The 18877-nt window shown below is 46.2% G+C and overlaps 1 protein-coding gene across 4 annotated transcripts in view; it reads right to left on the bottom strand.

The window, feature by feature from the left end:
• The window catches only part of EXOC6 (exocyst complex component 6), a 300123-nt gene extending 285026 nt beyond the window's left edge, over nt 1–15097 (bottom strand). For 2 of the 4 annotated variants that reach the window (XM_069753784.1, XM_069753782.1), the window contains exon 1: nt 6797–6985. In XM_069753784.1, coding sequence (XP_069609885.1) covers nt 6797–6894 — 98 coding nt within the window. In that variant the 5' untranslated portion in view covers nt 6895–6985. Of the gene's footprint in view, nt 1–6796; nt 6986–14959 lie in introns of those variants that run through there. The other 2 variants (XM_069753785.1, XM_069753783.1) reach the window with 2 other exon arrangements.
• Between the last annotated feature and the right edge of the window lie 3780 nt (nt 15098–18877).

The following is an 18877-nucleotide window of genomic DNA, read 5'->3' on the forward strand; positions in this document are numbered from 1 at the left end:
CAAAGGAAAAGGCAGCCCCCACATATAATGACTGTGAGTTAAGATGAAAAGACAAACGTAGAGATGAAATAGATTTAGCAAAGTGAGGCCCGACTTTCTGAACAGAGCGAGGATAGGAAAGGTAACTTTGCGGTCAACACAAAACCCTACAAAAACCACGCAAAGGGGGCAAAAAGACCCTCCGTACCGAACTAACGGCACGGAGGTACACCCTCTGCGTCCCAGAGCTTCCAGCAAGCAGGAAAAAACAAATAGACAAGCTGGACAGAAAAAAACAGCAAACAAAATAGCAAAGCAGAACTTAGCTATGCAGAGCAGCAGGCCACAGGAACGATCCAGGAGGAAACAGGTCCAATACTAGAACATTGACTGGAGGCCAGGATCAAAGCACTAGGTGGAGTTAAATAGAGCAGCACCTAAGACTTCACCACAACACCTGAGGAAGGAAACTCAGAAGCCGCAGTACCACTTTCCTCCACCAACGGAAGCTCACAGATAGAATCAGCCGAAGTACCACTTGTGACCACAGGAGGGAGCTCTGCCACAGAATTCACAACAGTACCCCCTTCTTGAGGAGGGGTCACCGAACCCTCACCAGAGCCCCCAGGACGACCAGGATGAGCCATATGAAAGGCACGAACAAGATCGGGAGCATGGACATCAGAGGCAAAGACCCAGGAATTATCTTCCTGAGCATAACCCTTCCACTTAACCAGATACTGGAGTTTCCGTCTTGAAACACGAGAATCCAAAATCGTCTCCACAATATACTCCAACTCCCCCTCCACCAAAACCGGGGCAGGAGGATCAACAGATGGAACCATAGGTGCCACGTATCTCCGCAACAATGACCTATGGAATACGTTATGTATGGAAAAAGAATCTGGAAGGGTCAGACGAAAAGACACAGGATTAAGAACCTCAGAAATCCTATATGGACCAATGAAACGAGGTTTAAACTTAGGAGAGGAAACCTTCATAGGAATATGACGAGAAGATAACCAAACCAAATCCCCAACACGAAGTCGGGGACCCACACAGCGTCTGCGATTAGCGAAACGTTGAGCCTTCTCCTGGGAAAAGGTCAAATTGTCCACTACATGAGTCCAAATCTGCTGCAACCTGTCCACCACAGTATCCACACCAGGACAGTCCGAAGACTCAACCTGCCCTGAAGAGAAACGAGGATGGAACCCAGAGTTGCAGAAAAACGGCGAAACCAAGGTAGCCGAGCTGGCCCGATTATTAAGGGCGAACTCAGCCAAAGGCAAAAAGGACACCCAGTCATCCTGATCAGCAGAAACAAAGCATCTCAGATATGTTTCCAAGGTCTGATTGGTTCGTTCGGTCTGGCCATTAGTCTGAGGATGGAAAGCCGAGGAAAAAGACAAGTCAATGCCCATCCTACCACAAAAGGCTCGCCAAAACCTCGAAACAAACTGGAAACCTCTGTCAGAAACGATATTCTCTGGAATGCCATGTAAACGAACCACATGCTGGAAGAACAATGGCACCAAATCAGAGGAGGAAGGTAATTTAGACAAGGGTACCAAATGGACCATCTTAGAGAAGCGATCACAGACCACCCAAATGACTGACATCTTTTGAGAGACGGGAAGATCTGAAATAAAATCCATAGAGATATGTGTCCAAGGCCTCTTCGGGACCGGCAAGGGCAAAAGCAACCCACTGGCACGAGAACAGCAGGGCTTAGCCCGAGCACAAATCCCACAGGACTGCACAAAAGTACGCACATCCCGCGACAGAGATGGCCACCAAAAGGATCTAGCCACTAACTCTCTGGTACCAAAGATTCCAGGATGACCAGCCAACACCGAACAATGAACCTCAGAGATAACTTTATTCGTCCACCTATCAGGGACAAACAGTTTCTCCGCTGGGCAACGATCAGGTTTATTAGCCTGAAATTTTTGCAGCACCCGCCGCAAATCAGGGGAGATGGCAGACACAATTACTCCCTCTTTGAGGATACCCGCCGGCTCAGATAAACCCCGAGAGTCGGGCACAAAACTCCTAGACAGAGCATCCGCCTTCACATTTTTAGAACCCGGAAGGTACGAAATCACAAAGTCAAAACGGGCAAAAAACAGCGACCAACGAGCATGTCTAGGATTCAACCGCTTGGCAGACTCGAGATAAGTCAAGTTCTTATGATCAGTCAAGACCACCACGCGATGCTTAGCTCCTTCAAGCCAATGACGCCACTCCTCGAATGCCCACTTCATGGCCAGCAACTCTCGATTGCCCACATCATAATTACGCTCAGCAGGCGAAAACTTCCTGGAAAAGAAGGCGCATGGTTTCATCACCGAGCCATCAGAACTTCTCTGCGACAAAACAGCCCCTGCTCCAATCTGAGAAGCATCAACCTCGACCTGGAACGGAAGAGAAACATCTGGTTGACACAACACAGGGGCAGAAGAAAAACGACGCTTCAACTCTTGAAAAGCTTCCACAGCAGAAGACCAATTGACCACATCAGCACCCTTCTTGGTCAAATCGGTCAATGGTTTAGCAATACTAGAAAAATTGCAGATGAAGCGACGATAATAATTAGCAACGCCCAGGAACTTTTGCAGACTTTTCAGAGATGTCGGCTGAGTCCAATCATGGATGGCTTGGACCTTAACAGGGTCCATCTCGATAGTAGAAGGGGAAAAGATGAACCCCAAAAATGAAACCTTCTGAACACCAAAGAGACACTTTGATCCCTTCACAAACAAAGAATTAGCACGCAGGACCTGAAACACGGTTCTGACCTGCTTCACATGAGACTCCCAATCATCCGAGAAGATCAAAATGTCATCCAAGTACACAATCAGGAATTTATCCAGGTACTCTCGGAAGATGTCATGCATAAAGGACTGAAATACTGATGGAGCATTGGCAAGTCCGAATGGCATAACTAGGTACTCAAAATGGCCCTCGGGCGTATTAAATGCAGTTTTCCATTCATCGCCTCGCTTAATACGCACAAGATTATACGCACCACGAAGATCTATCTTGGTGAACCAACTAGCCCCCTTAATCCGAGCAAACAAATCAGATAGCAGCGGCAAGGGGTACTGAAATTTAACCGTGATCTTATTTAGAAGGCGGTAATCAATACAAGGTCTCAGTGAACCATCCTTCTTGGCTACAAAAAAGAACCCTGCTCCTAATGGCGACGATGACGGGCGAATATGCCCCTTCTCCAAGGACTCCTTCACACAAGTCCGCATAGCGGCGTGCTCAGGCACAGATAAATTAAACAGTCGACCTTTTGGGAATTTACTACCAGGAATCAAATCGATAGCACAATCACAATCCCTATGCGGAGGTAGGGTATCGGACTTGGGCTCATCAAATACATCCTGGTAATCAGACAAGAACTCTGGAACCTCAGAAGGGGTGGATGACGAAATAGTCAGAAATGGAACATCACCATGTACCCCCTGACAACCCCAGCTGGACACCGACATGGATTTCCAATCCAATACTGGATTATGGGCTTGTAGCCATGGCAACCCCAACACGACCACATCATGCAGATTATGCAACACCAGAAAGCGAATAACCTCCTGATGTGCAGGAGCCATGCACATGGTCAGCTGGGTCCAGTACTGAGGCTTATTCTTGGCCAAAGGCGTAGCATCAATTCCTCTCAATGGAATAGGACACTGCAAGGGCTCCAAGAAAAACCCACAGCGCCTAGCAAACTCCAAGTCCATCAAATTCAGGGCAGCGCCTGAATCCACAAACGCCATGACAGAATACGATGACAAAGAGCAGATCAAGGTAACGGACAGAAGAAATTTTGACTGTACCGTACCAATGGTGGCAGACCTAGCGAACCGCTTAGTGCGCTTAGGACAATCAGAGATAGCATGAGTGGAATCACCACAGTAGAAACACAGCCCATTCAGACGTCTGTGTTCTTGCCGTTCAACTCTGGTCAAAGTCCTATCGCACTGCATAGGCTCAGGTTTAAGCTCAGGTAATACCGCCAAATGGTGCACAGATTTACGCTCACGCAAGCGTCGACCGATCTGAATGGCCAAAGACATAGACTCATTCAAACCAGCAGGCATAGGAAATCCCAACATGACATCCTTAAGGGCTTCAGAGAGACCTTTTCTGAAAATAGCTACGAGCGCACCTTCATTCCATTGAGTGAGTACGGACCACTTTCTAAATTTCTGACAATATACCTCTATCTCATCCTGACACAGAGCCAGCAAATTTTTCTCTGCCTGATCCACTGAATTAGGCTCATCGTACAGCAATCCGAGCGCCAGGAAAAAAGCATCGATATTACTCAATGCAGGATCTCCTGACGCAAGAGAAAATGCCCAGTCCTGAGGGTCGCCACGCAAAAAAGAAATGACGATCCTAACCTGTTGAACTGGATCACCAGAGGAGCGAGGTTTCAAAGCCAGGAATAGTTTACAATTATTTTTGAAACTCAGAAATTTAGTTCTATCTCCAAAAAACAAATCAGGTATAGGAATTCTCGGTTCTAACATAGAATTCTGAACCACAAAGTCTTGAATATTTTGAACTCTTGCCGTGAGCTGATCCACACATGAAGACAGACCTTTAATGTCCATCGCTACACCTGTGTCCTGAACCATCCAAATGTCTAGGGGAAAAAAAAGGCAAAACACAGTGCAGAGAAAAAAAAATGGTCTCAGAACTTCTTTTTTCCCTCTATTGAGAATCATTAGTACTTTTGGCCTCCAGTACTGTTGTGAAAAGGTAATTCAGTACCACAATGGACATAGAGGTCAGAGCACATACAGTGACCTGACAATAACCCAAAAACATAGAACGAGCTCTGAGACGTGGGAACTCTGCTGACCGCAATCCCTAATCCTCTCCAACACACTAAAGGCAGCCGTGGATTGCGCCTAACGCTCCCTATGCAACTCGGCACAGCCTGAGAAACTAGCTAGCCTGAAGATAGAAAATAAGCCTACCTTGCCTCAGAGAAATACCCCAAAGGAAAAGGCAGCCCCCACATATAATGACTGTGAGTTAAGATGAAAAGACAAACGTAGAGATGAAATAGATTTAGCAAAGTGAGGCCCGACTTTCTGAACAGAGCGAGGATAGGAAAGGTAACTTTGCGGTCAACACAAAACCCTACAAAAACCACGCAAAGGGGGCAAAAAGACCGGAGGTACACCCTCTGCGTCCCAGCAAGCAGGAAAAAACAAATACACAAGCTGGACAGAAAAAACAGCAAACAAAATAGCAAAGCAGAACTTAGCTATGCAGAGCAGCAGGCCACAGGAACGATCCAGGAGGAAACAGGTCCAATACTAGAACATTGACTGGAGGCCAGGATCAAAGCACTAGGTGGAGTTAAATAGAGCAGCACCTAACGACTTCACCACAACACCTGAGGAAGGAAACTCAGAAGCCGCAGTACCACTTTCCTCCACCAACGGAAGCTCACAGATAGAATCAGCCGAAGTACCACTTGTGACCACAGGAGGGAGCTCTGCCACAGAATTCACAACATATACCCCAGTGACTCCTCTTTACACAGTATATACATATACCCCAGTGACTGCTCTGTACACAGTATATACATATATACCCCAGTGACTGCTCTGTACACAGTATATACATATATACACCAGTGACTGCTTTGTACACAGTACAGTATATACATATACCCCAGTGACTGCTCTGTACACAGTACAGTTTATACATATATACCCCAGTGACTGCTCTGTACACAGTATATACATATATACCCCAGTGACTGCTCTGTACACAGTATATACATATATACACCAGTCACTGCTCTGTACACAGTACAGTATATACATATACCCCAGTGACTGCTCTGTACACAGTATATACATATACACCAGTGACTGCTCTGTACACAGTATATACATATACCCCAGTGACTGCTCTGTACACAGTATATACATATACCCCAGTGACTGCTCTGTACACAGTATATACATATACCCCAGTGACTGCTCTGTACACAGTATATACATATACACCAGTGACTGCTCTGTACACAGTATATATATACATATACACCAGTGACTGCTCTGTACACAGTATATACATATACCCCAGTGACTGCTCTGTACACAGTATATACATATACCCCAGTGACTGCTCTGTACACAGTATATACATATACACCAGTGACTGCTCTGTACACAGTATATACATATATACACCAGTGACTGCTCTGTACACAGTATATACATATACCCCAGTGACTGCTCTGTACACAGTATATACATATACCCCAGTGACTGCTCTGTACACAGTATATACATATACACCAGTGACTGCTCTGTACACAGTATATACATATACACCAGTGACTGCTCTGTACACAGTATATACATATACCCCAGTGACTGCACTGTACACAGTATATACATATACACCAGTGACTGCTCTGTACACAGTATATACATATACACCAGTGACTGCTCTGTACACAGTATATACATATACACCAGTGACTGCTCTGTACACAGTATATACATATACACCAGTGACTGCTCTGTACACAGTATATACATATACACCAGTGACTGCTCTGTATGACACCATTATCACAGGGGCACAATGGAGCAGTGAGGCTGATGCTCGGGCTCCGGGTGTACACGGGTGGGGGGCAGCATGTACACGAGTGGGGGACAGGACACTATCAGACCAGAGTGGGAGGGGGGAGACACAAAGAGGAAATCCGATCCTGCAACGAATCAATGACCCTCCTGCACCTGGATCCCTCCCTCCTGCCGGCTCTTACCGGAGGGTAGGCCCCACGCAGGCCGTGTCTGTGCTCTCGATCTCCTGCAGGATCCTCTCGTGCTCGGTGACGCTCTCCAGGCTCTCGCCCTCCGCCATCTTGCAGGGATTATTCGGTGGCCCCGGCTGCCGGTGACAGGCTGCGGTGACTGCTGGGCACACCAGGGAGAGCGATGCTGACAGCGGCCACTAGGGGTCGCAGCAGCCGGTGATGATTTGCGGTAGCTGCTGTGTTGAGCTGTGGCCGCTAGGGGTCAGTGGAACAGCTGCTGGTGCAGGACGGGTCCTTACAGGTAGAGCTGGTGCTGCCACAGGTCAGCTAGGGACGGGGCCGACACTGCGCCCTGCTGCGTCCTCCTCAGCTCCTCCTGGAAACCATTCTTATCGCCCCTACCTCAAGCAGATCTGCTGCGTCCTCCTCACCTCCTCCTGGAAACCATTCTTATCGCCCTTACCTCCAGCAGATCTGCTGCGTCCTCCTCACCTCCTCCTGGAAACCATTCTTATCGCCCCTACCTCCAGCAGATCTGCTGCGTCCTCCTCAGCTCCTCCTGGAAACCATTCTTATCGCCCCTACCTCCAGCAGATCTGCTGCGTCCTCCTCAGCTCCTCCTGGAAACCATTCTTATCGCCCCTACCTCCAGCAGATCTGCTGCGTCCTCCTCACCTCCTCCTGGAAACCATTCTTATCGCCCCTACCTCCAGCAGATCTGCTGCGTCCTCCTCAGCTCCTCCTGGAAACCATTCTTATCGCCCCTACCTCCAGCAGATCTGCTGCGTCCTCCTCACCTCCTCCTGGAAACCATTCTTATCGCCCTTACCTCCAGCAGATCTGCTGCGTCCTCCTCAGCTCCTCCTGGAAACCATTCTTATCGCCCTTACCTCCAGCAGATCTGCTGCGTCCTCCTCACCTCCTCCTGGAAACCATTCTTATCGCCCTTACCTCCAGCAGATCTGCTGCGTCCTCCTCAGCTCCTCCTGGAAACCATTCTTATCGCCCCTACCTCCAGCAGATCTGCTGCGTCCTCCTCACCTCCTCCTGGAAACCATTCTTATCGCCCTTACCTCCAGCAGATCTGCTGCGTCCTCCTCACCTCCTCCTGGAAACCATTCTTATCGCCCTTACCTCCAGCAGATCTGCTGCGTCCTCCTCACCTCCTCCTGGAAACCATTCTTATCGCCCCTACCTCCAGCAGATCTGCTGTGTCCTCCTCAGCTCCTCCTGGAAACCATTCTTATCGCCCTTACCTCCAGCAGATCTGCTGCGTCCTCCTCACCTCCTCCTGGAAACCATTCTTATCGCCCTTACCTCCAGCAGATCTGCTGCGTCCTCCTCACCTCCTCCTGGAAACCATTCTTATCGCCCCTACCTCCAGCAGATCTGCTGCGTCCTCCTGGAAACCATTCTTATCGCCCCTACCTCCAGCCGATCTGCTGCGTCCTCCTCACCTCCTCCTGGAAACCATTCTTATCGCCCCTACCTCCAGCCGATCTGCTGCGTCCTCCTCAGCTCCTCCTGGAAACCATTCTTATCGCCCCTACCTCCAGCAGATCTGCTGCGTCCTCCTCAGCTCCTCCTGGAAACCATTCTTATCGCCCCTACCTCCAGCAGATCTGCTGCGTCCTCCTCAGCTCCTCCTGGAAACCATTCTTATCCCCCCTACCTCCAGAAGATCTGCTGCGTCCTCCTCAGCTCCTCCTGGAAACCATTCTTATCCCCCCTACCTCCAGCAGATCTGCTGCGTCCTCCTCAGCTCCTCCTGGAAGCCATTCTTATCGCCCCTACCTCCAGCAGATCTGCTGCGTCCTCCTCAGCTCCTCCTGGAAACCATTCTAGCATTATCTTCTTTAGCCCAAGCCCCAGTAAAGGAGTTTTCCAGTCTCAGAAACCCCCTTTTCCCTGGTTGCTGATTTTTTTTTTTTTTTAAACAAACTCCTCTCTACTCACCCTCCCCTGGTCCAGTGCTGAGTCTCTGTTGCTGCTCCCGGTGTCTGTTATTGTCTGCAGCGGTGACAACATGTTGACAGCACTGCAACCGATCATTGATCTCAGCAGCCCAGCCCAAGTTGACGCCACTGAGCTCACTGATCGTCTGCAGTGATGTGGAAGTGACGTTGGCGCTGCAGACAATAACGGACATAGGGAGCAGCAGCGGAGACTCAGTGCTGGACCCAGGGAGAGTGAATAAAGCACAGTTTGGGTTTATTAAAACAATCAGCAACTGGAAGCAGAAACCCCCTTTAATTCCCTCCTGACTAGTGCGTAACTTGCCAGTCTGCGCCCGTTTCGCACAAGGTGCAGCCTCATAGTCACAGATAGAATGGTTACGTTTTTAGCTTTTACTCATTGCTTCCTATTGTGAAAAAACGCTGTAGAAAAACTGAAAGAATTAATATGCCGCAGACGCAGCCGTTTTCCAATTCGTTTTTCCAATAATATAGAGAGAGAGAGATGTCAGTTTTTGGGTACCAGAAAAATCACTGATGTCTGAACGAGACCCCATAAAAAAACCTCCCTGCACCGTGGTGGTCAAATGCAGCTTAGAATGAGGATCCTGAGCCATCGTTTCCTTCCAGGATGTTCCTATAGGCCTTCTTTTATATACAAATACGTTTTTATTTCTTGTGTGGCAACACGTCACAGTTAGGGTTGAGCGAAACGGATCGTTCATTTTCAAAAGTCGCCGACTTTTGGCAAAGTCGGGTTTCATGAAACCCGACCCGATCCCTGTGTGGGGTCGGCCATGCGGTACGCGACTTTCGCGCCAAAGTCGCGTTTCGTATGACGCGCTTGGCGCCATTTTTTTCAGCCAATGAAGGAGCGTGGGCACAGTGGTGATATAGGTCTTAGGGGCGTGGACGCCTATCGCCATGTTGTCGCTTGTGCGCTGTAGCGATTTGCACTGTGTAACACCAGCTTTTCAGTTGAGAGAGAGAGAGAAGAAAAAAAAAAAAAAATTCCCATTGACTTTGCATTGGGTTTCGTGTTTCGGTCGATCCTCGACTTTTCACCATAATCGGCCGATTTCACTCGACTCGACTTTTGAGATAGTCGGGTTTCGCGAAACCCAGCTCGACCCTAAAAAAGTCAAGGTCGCTCAACCCTAGTCACAGTTCCTATGGTTTTGGTGCTGTATAAGGACTGGATCCTCTGTGATCACTGACTGCCCCCATCATCCTGGATCTGATTTTTAGGACCACATTCTGCAGATGCTGAAATCCGCAGTCAGAATCCACAGCACAAACTACAGAGGTGAAATCCGCAGATTCTGTCAGTTTACACAGAAGACAGTCTCGTGAATAAGACTTCATCAATTCTGGACAGCAAATCTGCTTTGACTGTTCCAACCTTTACTGGTTCTATTTATTGTTAATCATTAAATATATTAGGGAAAAGAGCAATTCTCATAATTCCTAATCGCGGGTTATGCAATTCCCTCCTATACAATGTAATCACGTATGTAGAACATTACTGATCCTAATACAATGCAAATATATGAAACTAATAATAATAATTTTATTTATATAGCGCCAACATATTCCGCAGCACTTTACAATTAAGCGGGGACATGTACAGACAATAAATTCAGTACAAGGCAAGACAGTGTAAACAGTGATAGGTGAAAAGTACTTGTTATTTCAGATCCAGTAATTGTATTAAATAGGGATTTTCACATAAAGCTGCATGATCCGGTCATCAGCCCGTGTGTTTAAGCGCAATGATCAGGTGCAGTTATCGTGTGCATGGAGGGTGTGGGAGCAGATTCTGAATAATGCTTAGAAGGCGAAAACAGAGGAGAGTTAGGTTAATGAGTTGACATGGTAGGCTAGTTTAAAGAGATGTGTTTTTAAAGCCCACCTAAAAATGTTGGGGCTAGGTAACAGGGAGAAGTCTTGGAGATGGATGTACGAGGTTTGGATTATGGAGGATGTTAGTCTTAGGTCAGTTTCAGAACAGAGGGAAGGTATAGGGTGATGTGGGCGAGAGAGATTAGTTTATATTGTATTCTGTAATGAATGGGTAACCAGTGTAATGACTGGCAGAAGGTGGAGGCACTGGTGAAATGGCTGGACAGAAATACGATTGCCACATTCAGGACGGATTGGAAAGGATAGAGTTTAGTAAGAGAGAGACTGATCAACAGAGAGTTGCAATAGTCCAGACAAGAGTGAATAAGAACGACAGTTAAGGTACCTTCACACATAACGATTTCGTTAATGATATCGTTGCTTTTTGTGACGTAGCAACGATATCGTTACCGAAATCGTTATGCCTGACAGCGACCAACGATCAGGCCCCTGCTGTGAGATCGTTGGTCGCTGGGGAATGATCAGGACCTTTATTTGGTCGCTGATCACCCGCTGACATCGCTGAATCGGCGTGGGTGACGCCGATTCAGCGATGTCTTCACTGGTAACCAGGGTAAACATCGGGTTACTAAGCGCAGGGCCGCACTTAGTAACCCGATGTTTACCCTGGTTACCATTGTAAAAGTTAAAAAAACAAACAGTACATACTTACATTCCGGTGTCTGTCCCCCGCCTTCAGCTTCCCGCACTGACTATGAGCGCCGGCCGTAAAGCACAGCGGTGACGTCACCGCTGTGCTCTGCTTTACGGCCGGCCGGCGCTGACACAGTGCAGGGAAGCTAACGGCGAGGGACAGACACCAGAATGTATGTATGTATGTAGTGCCCTGCGCTTAGTAACCCGATGTTTACCCAGGTTACCCGGGGACTTCGGCATCGTTGGTCGCTGGAGAGCTGTCTGTGTGACAGCTCTCCAGCGACCAAACAGCGACGAAACAGTGACGCTGGAGCGTCGCTTAATGTGACGGTACCTTAAGAGTTTTAGCCGTTTCAAAGGTGCTAAAATTTCAGATTCTGGAGTTGTTTTTAAGATGCAGGTGACATGGACAAGTGAGTGATTGGATATAAAAGAACAAACGAATGTTCTGTGTGAAACACAACCCCAAGACATATTGCTGCTGGGGAGTTATGGTTGAACCCTCCAAGGTAATTGCAATGTCAGGTTAGTAGAGGGAGGAAACACAAGAAGTTCAGTTTTGGAGAGATTCAGTCTTAGATGGAGGACATTATATTAGAGACAGTGAACAAGCAATCCTTAGTATTTTGTATTAGGGTGGGGTAATGTCGGGGGAAGAAGTCTATAATGCTGGAACCCAAATCTACTGATTGTTTGACCAGTAGGGACAGTTTTGTAGAGAGCAGAGGAGGGGGCCTAGGACTGAGCCCTGAGGAACCCTGACAGTATGGTGAAGGCGAGAGGAATAACAGTCGGCAAAAGATACAGTGAGAGGTAGGATGAGAAGCGGGAGAGAACGGTGTCCTTGAGCCCGATAGAGCGGAGCATAGTGAGGAGGAGCTGGTGATCCACAGTGTTGAATGCTGCAGAGGGATCCAGGAGAATCAGGAGGGAGCAGTGACCATTAGATTTAGCTGTTAGTAGATCATTAGAGACTTTGGTGAGGGCAGTTTCAGCACAGTGTAAAGAGCGAAAACCAGATTTTAGAGGGTCAAGAAGAGATTTTTCTGAGATAGCAGATTAGACGGGAGTGGATCAAGTGTTCCAGGAGTTTAGATATGAAAGGAAGATTAGAGACAGGTTTATAGCTAGAAGCACAGTTCTGGTCAAGGGATGATTTGTTTTAAGAGGTTATGATGGCATGTTTAAATGAGGAGGGAAAGATACCGGAAGAAAGAGAGGGGTTAAATATTTTAGTTAAGTGAGTGGTGACAACAAGTGAGAGAGATTGCAGGAGATGTGAGGGAATAGGGTCACTGTTGAAGGATGTAGGCCAAGAAGAAGCGAAGAGCTGGGTATCTTTTTCTTCTGTAACAGGCTCAAAGATGGCAAGTGAGCTTGAAGTGTAGGAGGGAAGGACATCCAGGCACTGAGGAGATTGGGCAGAATGGTCCTGATCTTCACTGCTGAGGTTGGCGACCGGAGCCTGTGCTTTAGGGCTCAGGAGGGAGTGTAAGGTTTCAAAAAGTTTTAGATTGTTAGTGTAGTGATGAGGGTGGTGGAGAAGGATAGTTTGGCCAGCCGAAGGGCAGTTATACGTTTCAAGCATGAACTTATACCGAGAGCAACACTGAAGAAAACATGTTGCCTCATGTCCCAGGGTTGCCATCGTCTGTGTCTGGTCTTTCTGCATGTACCAGGTGCTGCTTCATCCAGGGCACTCTGCAGTGTATTATTGTAGTGTGACAATGCTAAGGCTACGTTCACACTAGCGTTGTGCGCCGCTGCGTCGGCGACGCGACGCACAACGCACCGAAAAACGCTGCGTTTTTCGACGCGTGCGTCGTTTTTTGACGAAAATCGGACGCAAGAAAAATGCAACTTGTTGCGTTTTCTTGGTCCGACGCTAGCGTCAAAAAAGACGCACGTGTCGGAAAACGCAACAAGCAAAAACGCATGCGTCCCCCATGTTAAACATAGGGGCGCATGACGCGTGCGTCGCCGCTGCGTCGCCCGACGCTAGCGCGACGCACACTAGCCGAACGCTAGTGTGAACGTAGCCTTAGTTTGGACAGGGGCGGGAGGAGATGGGAGCTAAAGATGAGTGTAGATTGTCAATAAGCCGCTTGGTGTTAATGGTACATGTATTATGATAAGTGTGGTAAGTGGAATTGTCCCAGGTGATTAGACAGTTCCTGACAGAGAAGGAAAGAAGGTTGTGGTCAGAGAGCAGGAGAGGGGAGTTAGTAAAGTTGTGCACTGAGCAGCGCCAGGAGAAGTCCAAGTCCCCGTCTTCATGCGCAGCAGAGTTAGTAAATTGTGAGAGGCCAAATGAGGAGATTAGAGATAGTAGATGAGGCAGATTGGGATAGCGGGTCATCGATGGGGATATTAAAGTCTCTCATGATGAGAATGGGAATGTCACAGGATAGAAAGTGAGGAAGCCAGGTGGCAAACATAAGTGAGGGTATCGGAGTGATTACCTGGAAAGCATATTGTGATGAAAGGAGCAGATCAACACCTCCATCTTGTCTGCTTTCATGTGTGGCGGTATGCAAAAATTGCAGCCCACTAAGCAAGAGACCAGCAGTGGTGGAGGTGTCCAACTACTGGGTCCAAATTTCTGTAAGAGCCAGAACGTTAAGGGAATTAGAAAGAAAAAAAATTGTTAATGTACGTTAGTTTGTTACATTGCTGACAGGGCATTCCAGAGGGCACAATTAAGAAAGATAGGAGAGAGCATGCACTGAACGTTAATAAGTTTAACAGGGTTTCTATATGCAGCTGAAAAAGAGTTATGTATACCAGTGGAGGGAGGCCCAGGGTTGGGGAGATGTCACCAGTGATTAGGTGAAGGAGAAAAAAAGAGAGCAGGTGGTGCAATGATTTGTATGAACGTTTTGAGTTCTGTATGGCGGCAGTGGGTGGTTTGGTATGGGTAAGAATGTCAGTAGAGCCTCAGAGTTAAACATGGGAGAGGGGAGAAGAGAGGGGCTGATATGGAGAGAGTGCACAGAATGTGTAAGAGGGTAGGAGAGTGATGTGACCAATACATAATGCCATACAACTGACCAAGAAGCACATTTGTTTGTCTGGTGCAGCTTACCTGTCTCCTGCCCAACTGCTATGTTTAACCCAGCACATGTGCTATCTCTAGCCAGATCTGAATATATAGGAAATATCTGCTAGGGTCTAGCACCAATTGGCCTCATTGAATAATTGAGCAATTAGTACAAGACCAGAGCAGGCATTACTATGCAAGATAAACAACCCCATGTTGAACAGAGAAACCATAAAACAACAGTGAAAGAGATAGCGTTGAACATGTATTATTATTATTATTTATTTATATAGCACCATTGATTCCATGGTGCTGTACATGAGAAGGGGTTACATACAAGTTACAGATATCACATACAGTAAACAAACTAACAATGACGGACTGATACAGAGGGGCGAGGACCCTGCCCTTGCGGGCTTACATTCTACAGGATTATGGGGAAGGAGACAGTAGGTTGAGGGTTGCAGGAGCTCCGGTGTTGGTGTTCCTCCATTGTTCCTCCATTGGTGAGGAACAATGGATAAATCTTACACAAAAAATCTTGCAATATGGATGGTGGTGTTCACACTTAGCAGATAAACACACAAGCAGAAGGATGAATAAATACCACAGTTTTACCTTAAAGTAGATCCCAATGGCAGCTCCAGGGTCTCTATCTCAGCACAGACTTTCTCATAGATTTGATCCCCATTATGTTCCTCTAATTGCATTTCTGCTTTGCTGACCGCCGCTATGAGTCCAGATCAAGCAGTATCCGCAAATGGAGATTTGTATTTTGTTTTTGACAGTAAAATAAAGCTTACTCAGCATAAAAAGACAAAAAAATTTCCTTGGCCGAACCTGACCCCTAAAAAAGCTGAATATGGATTTATACTAACAAACAAAGGAAACCTGGTTGTAGATAACAAAACAGCGGCAGAGAGCTGTGAATGATGACTACACGGGTGGCCGGTGCCCTCTGCTGTATTCTGTACATGGTCTCATTTAGGCAGATATTCTGCTCCCCCTAAACCCTGGGCTGTAGCACTGCCTGATTCCTTTCCACCAGTCTGGTATTGAACCCCATTATACCCCGAATACATGTATTGTATTTTAAGAAAATATTAATGCAATTATAGTTTCTTCTTTCACCCTCTAGTTAATTTCTGATTTTTTATGAAATCCAATCTGAAATTTTACCAATAAAAAGTTATACATTTTTACATTTTTTATTGTATTGTTGTGTTTTATTACCCTAAACCTAGCATTTGCATTACCCTAATCCTAGATCTAGCACTAGTCCTAGCCTGGGGTCTTATTGTATCCTCTATAGTGCACGTGTGAGTTCCAGTTCATTCTATCCACAAAGTCTAGAATGACCCAATCCTGCAATATCGGCCTAAGTATTTTTCTCTCACATAGTAATGACGAACGAAGAAGGACAACACTTCTAAATATAGAAAATGGAGGACAGTCTTACCACCTTTTGCCGTTCTCCTGTTTGTCCAGTGAGGGTAATGTAGAGCAGTGGATACACTGTTGTGTGCACATGAGAAATAACTACCTACGTTTTACACCATTTTATTTTCTGTGAAGCTTGCACCTGTAATTTTCAGTTGTATCTGGGCTAGTGCGTTGAGACAAGCTACTATAATATCTTCAATACACAGCACACAAACAGAGGCATAAGGGATTACTGCTCTCCTCTCTGTCCACCATGCAGCAGCAGCATGGAGGAGATTATTCAGCACTACTGAGCAATGTAACTGTGAATCCAGTGCTGGATTTGGATAAAATACATGCTGTGAGTCCTTCCCCTTACAATCTGCATAGACTTTAATAGTCAGCTATACTCTGATCCCACTCTGAGCTGGCAGTATGTCTTGAACCAGAAGGATTTTAAAGCACCACTCCAGGTTTTTTTATTGCAGCGCTGCTGTGGTGCTTCTAAGCTACCATAAGTTCCCTTCCCCTAATCTTATACTTACTTACCGATGTTTTCACCTTGTATTGCCGCCGCTTTGGTCAATCTCCAGAAGGTTGTGACCTGCCGAATTGTCCCAGTGTTTGCTGAAAAAACCTGAGGTCACTTTTCAAAGTAAGTCTATGAGAGCCTTATTCTGGCTCCCATAGACTTACATTGAGACCGTTACCTCTGTCTTCCGGTCAGTCAGAAGTTGTGATCACAAAATGGCGCTGCGGTACTGGAGCGGCGCTGATAAAAGGTAAAGATGACGGCAAGTGAGTATAATAATCTGGTCAGGGAACTTAGAAAAGTAGCACCACTCCAGCACTGAAAAACAAAAAACACTGGAGCGGTGCTTTAACAAATGCATGAAAATAAGAAGTGGTTCCTAAGTGGAGAAAGAAGTTTATTTCCTTGATTTAATACATTTTCTAATATTCAGTTGTGCAATAGATTTATGCAGAGTTTGTTGAAATGAAATCACCACTTAACAATAGAAAGCCCAAATAAAAAACTTAATGTCCCAAGGCGTTTCTTGTGAAGTCTACTTGACAGTCGTGGGGGGGGCCATATAATATTAGGCAATAATTAGGGGTACACGGTGTCATAAGTCATAACATTTATATCTGACTATGGCATTATTGTGCATTGGTATATCTACATCTAATATTGCTTTTTAATCCACTTCTGACTTTGGTGAATAAAAACAATATGGGGCCATTGACATATCCATGATTTTTTACGGAAAGTTGAGGCGCCATGTCCAATTTTGATCCGAGGGTCAAATCAGAATTGGCAATGCACGTCATATCATAGGTCTGTGAAAAAAAGGCGCAGAAACTTTTTTTTTGTTAAATTCTCCACGTACGAGAAAAACGGATGACACTCGGACCACACTCTGATCAAAGTCTCATCAGAATAATCGGTCCATTGTGAATGTGTGAATGAGCCTGAAAGCAGGGATCAAGTTGCTTCAGGGATTCCGCAAATGGATCCAATTAGACTTTTTTTTCTGTTGTTATTATTCGTTTCCTGCCTGCGATAACCCAATTGCACAAGTGGTTTTGTCATAGAAAGTGTGGAAATCCAACAAGTCTAACCTGCCATAAATAAAGTGATGAAACATCGTCAGCAATTATGTTAGTGGATATTCTGTAATTCAGAAGTTACGCCTCTATAAAAATATAACCTGCCAGGTGTGCCAGTTCTGTAGTTATGGTAAAGGCATGGTGCACCAGTAAAAAAAATCTTATTATTTAATCTAAAATAAATGGAACAAATATTTATGATCAGAAATCTCCTACTGACAATGTCTCTTTAGCTCCGAACACAGCCAAATTCAGAACCTGCGGTCACATGTGACGCTCTCGATTACAGATACTCTGTCCTGTGTAATAAACTACAGATGTGTTTGTTTGGTTGTTGCCTATTCTCATATACAGCACCATGGATTCAATGGTGCTATATAAATAAATAATAATAATTACAATGGACAAACATTCTATTAGAGCTGTATTCCAAAAACAACAATGCGTTTATTGTTTTTTTTTTTAATTTATTTCAGGTGTTTTTAAAGAACAAAAAGTATTAAGAGCAGCATAGAGTCTAAATCACGTGAAGTAATTATCTCCCTCTGCTCCTCCTTGGTCAGGCCTCATCTAGAATACTGTGTACAGTTATGGGCACCACGTTATAAAAAAGACATTGAAAAACTGCAGCAAGCTCAGGGAAGAGCGACCAGGATGGTGAGTGGATTGCAAACTGAAAGGGAGAAGATACAGGTCAGATATTAGAAAAACCTTTTTGACAGTGAGGGTGATCAATGAGTGGAACGAGAGGTGGTGAGTTCTCCTTCAATGGAAATCTTCAAACAGAGGCTGGACATACATCTGTCTGAGATGGTTTATTGAATCCTGCATTGAGCAGAGGGGTTGGACATGATGACCCTGGAGGTCCCTTCAGAGGCGTAGCTAGGGTTTTGGTCCAGGGGGGGCGAAACTTCTGAGTGGGCCCCTAACCAGGTAGCCTTGATTACAACTCGATGACGCCCCTAATAGTGGAGGAGAACATCAGCAGATGACCGCGCTGTTACTGAAGATAATCTCTATATTACCACCAACATGGATATTACCGCCATATGGTCAGTGGTAGATACCAGCCCTACAGAACATAGATCACAGCACAGTTATAGATAATGACTTACCATTGACGTTCTTTATGATGGAATCGTCACTTTTCCCGTCTTTTCCATCTGACCCAAACCGACATGACAACTTCTTCCAGCCAGGACTCGTCTGCAGAGAAAACAACAAAGACACATTTCACTTCTCACATTCCAGCCATCACCATCTATTCCCAACCTGCACAAACTCCTCATCCTGCTGATACCCCAATACTGAGCCGCTGCTGCCGTATGTGTCCCTATTACTGCACCTGATACCCCAATACTGAGCCGCTGCTGCCGTATGTGTCCCTATTACTGCCCCTGATACCCCGATACTGAGCCGCTGCTGCCGTATGTGTCACTATTACTGCCCTGATACCCCAATACAGAGCCGCTGCTGCCGTATGTGTCCCTATTACTACCCCTG

The sequence above is a fragment of the Ranitomeya imitator genome, chromosome 2 (genome assembly GCF_032444005.1).
Source record: "Ranitomeya imitator isolate aRanImi1 chromosome 2, aRanImi1.pri, whole genome shotgun sequence".
Taxonomy (NCBI): domain Eukaryota; kingdom Metazoa; phylum Chordata; class Amphibia; order Anura; family Dendrobatidae; genus Ranitomeya; species Ranitomeya imitator.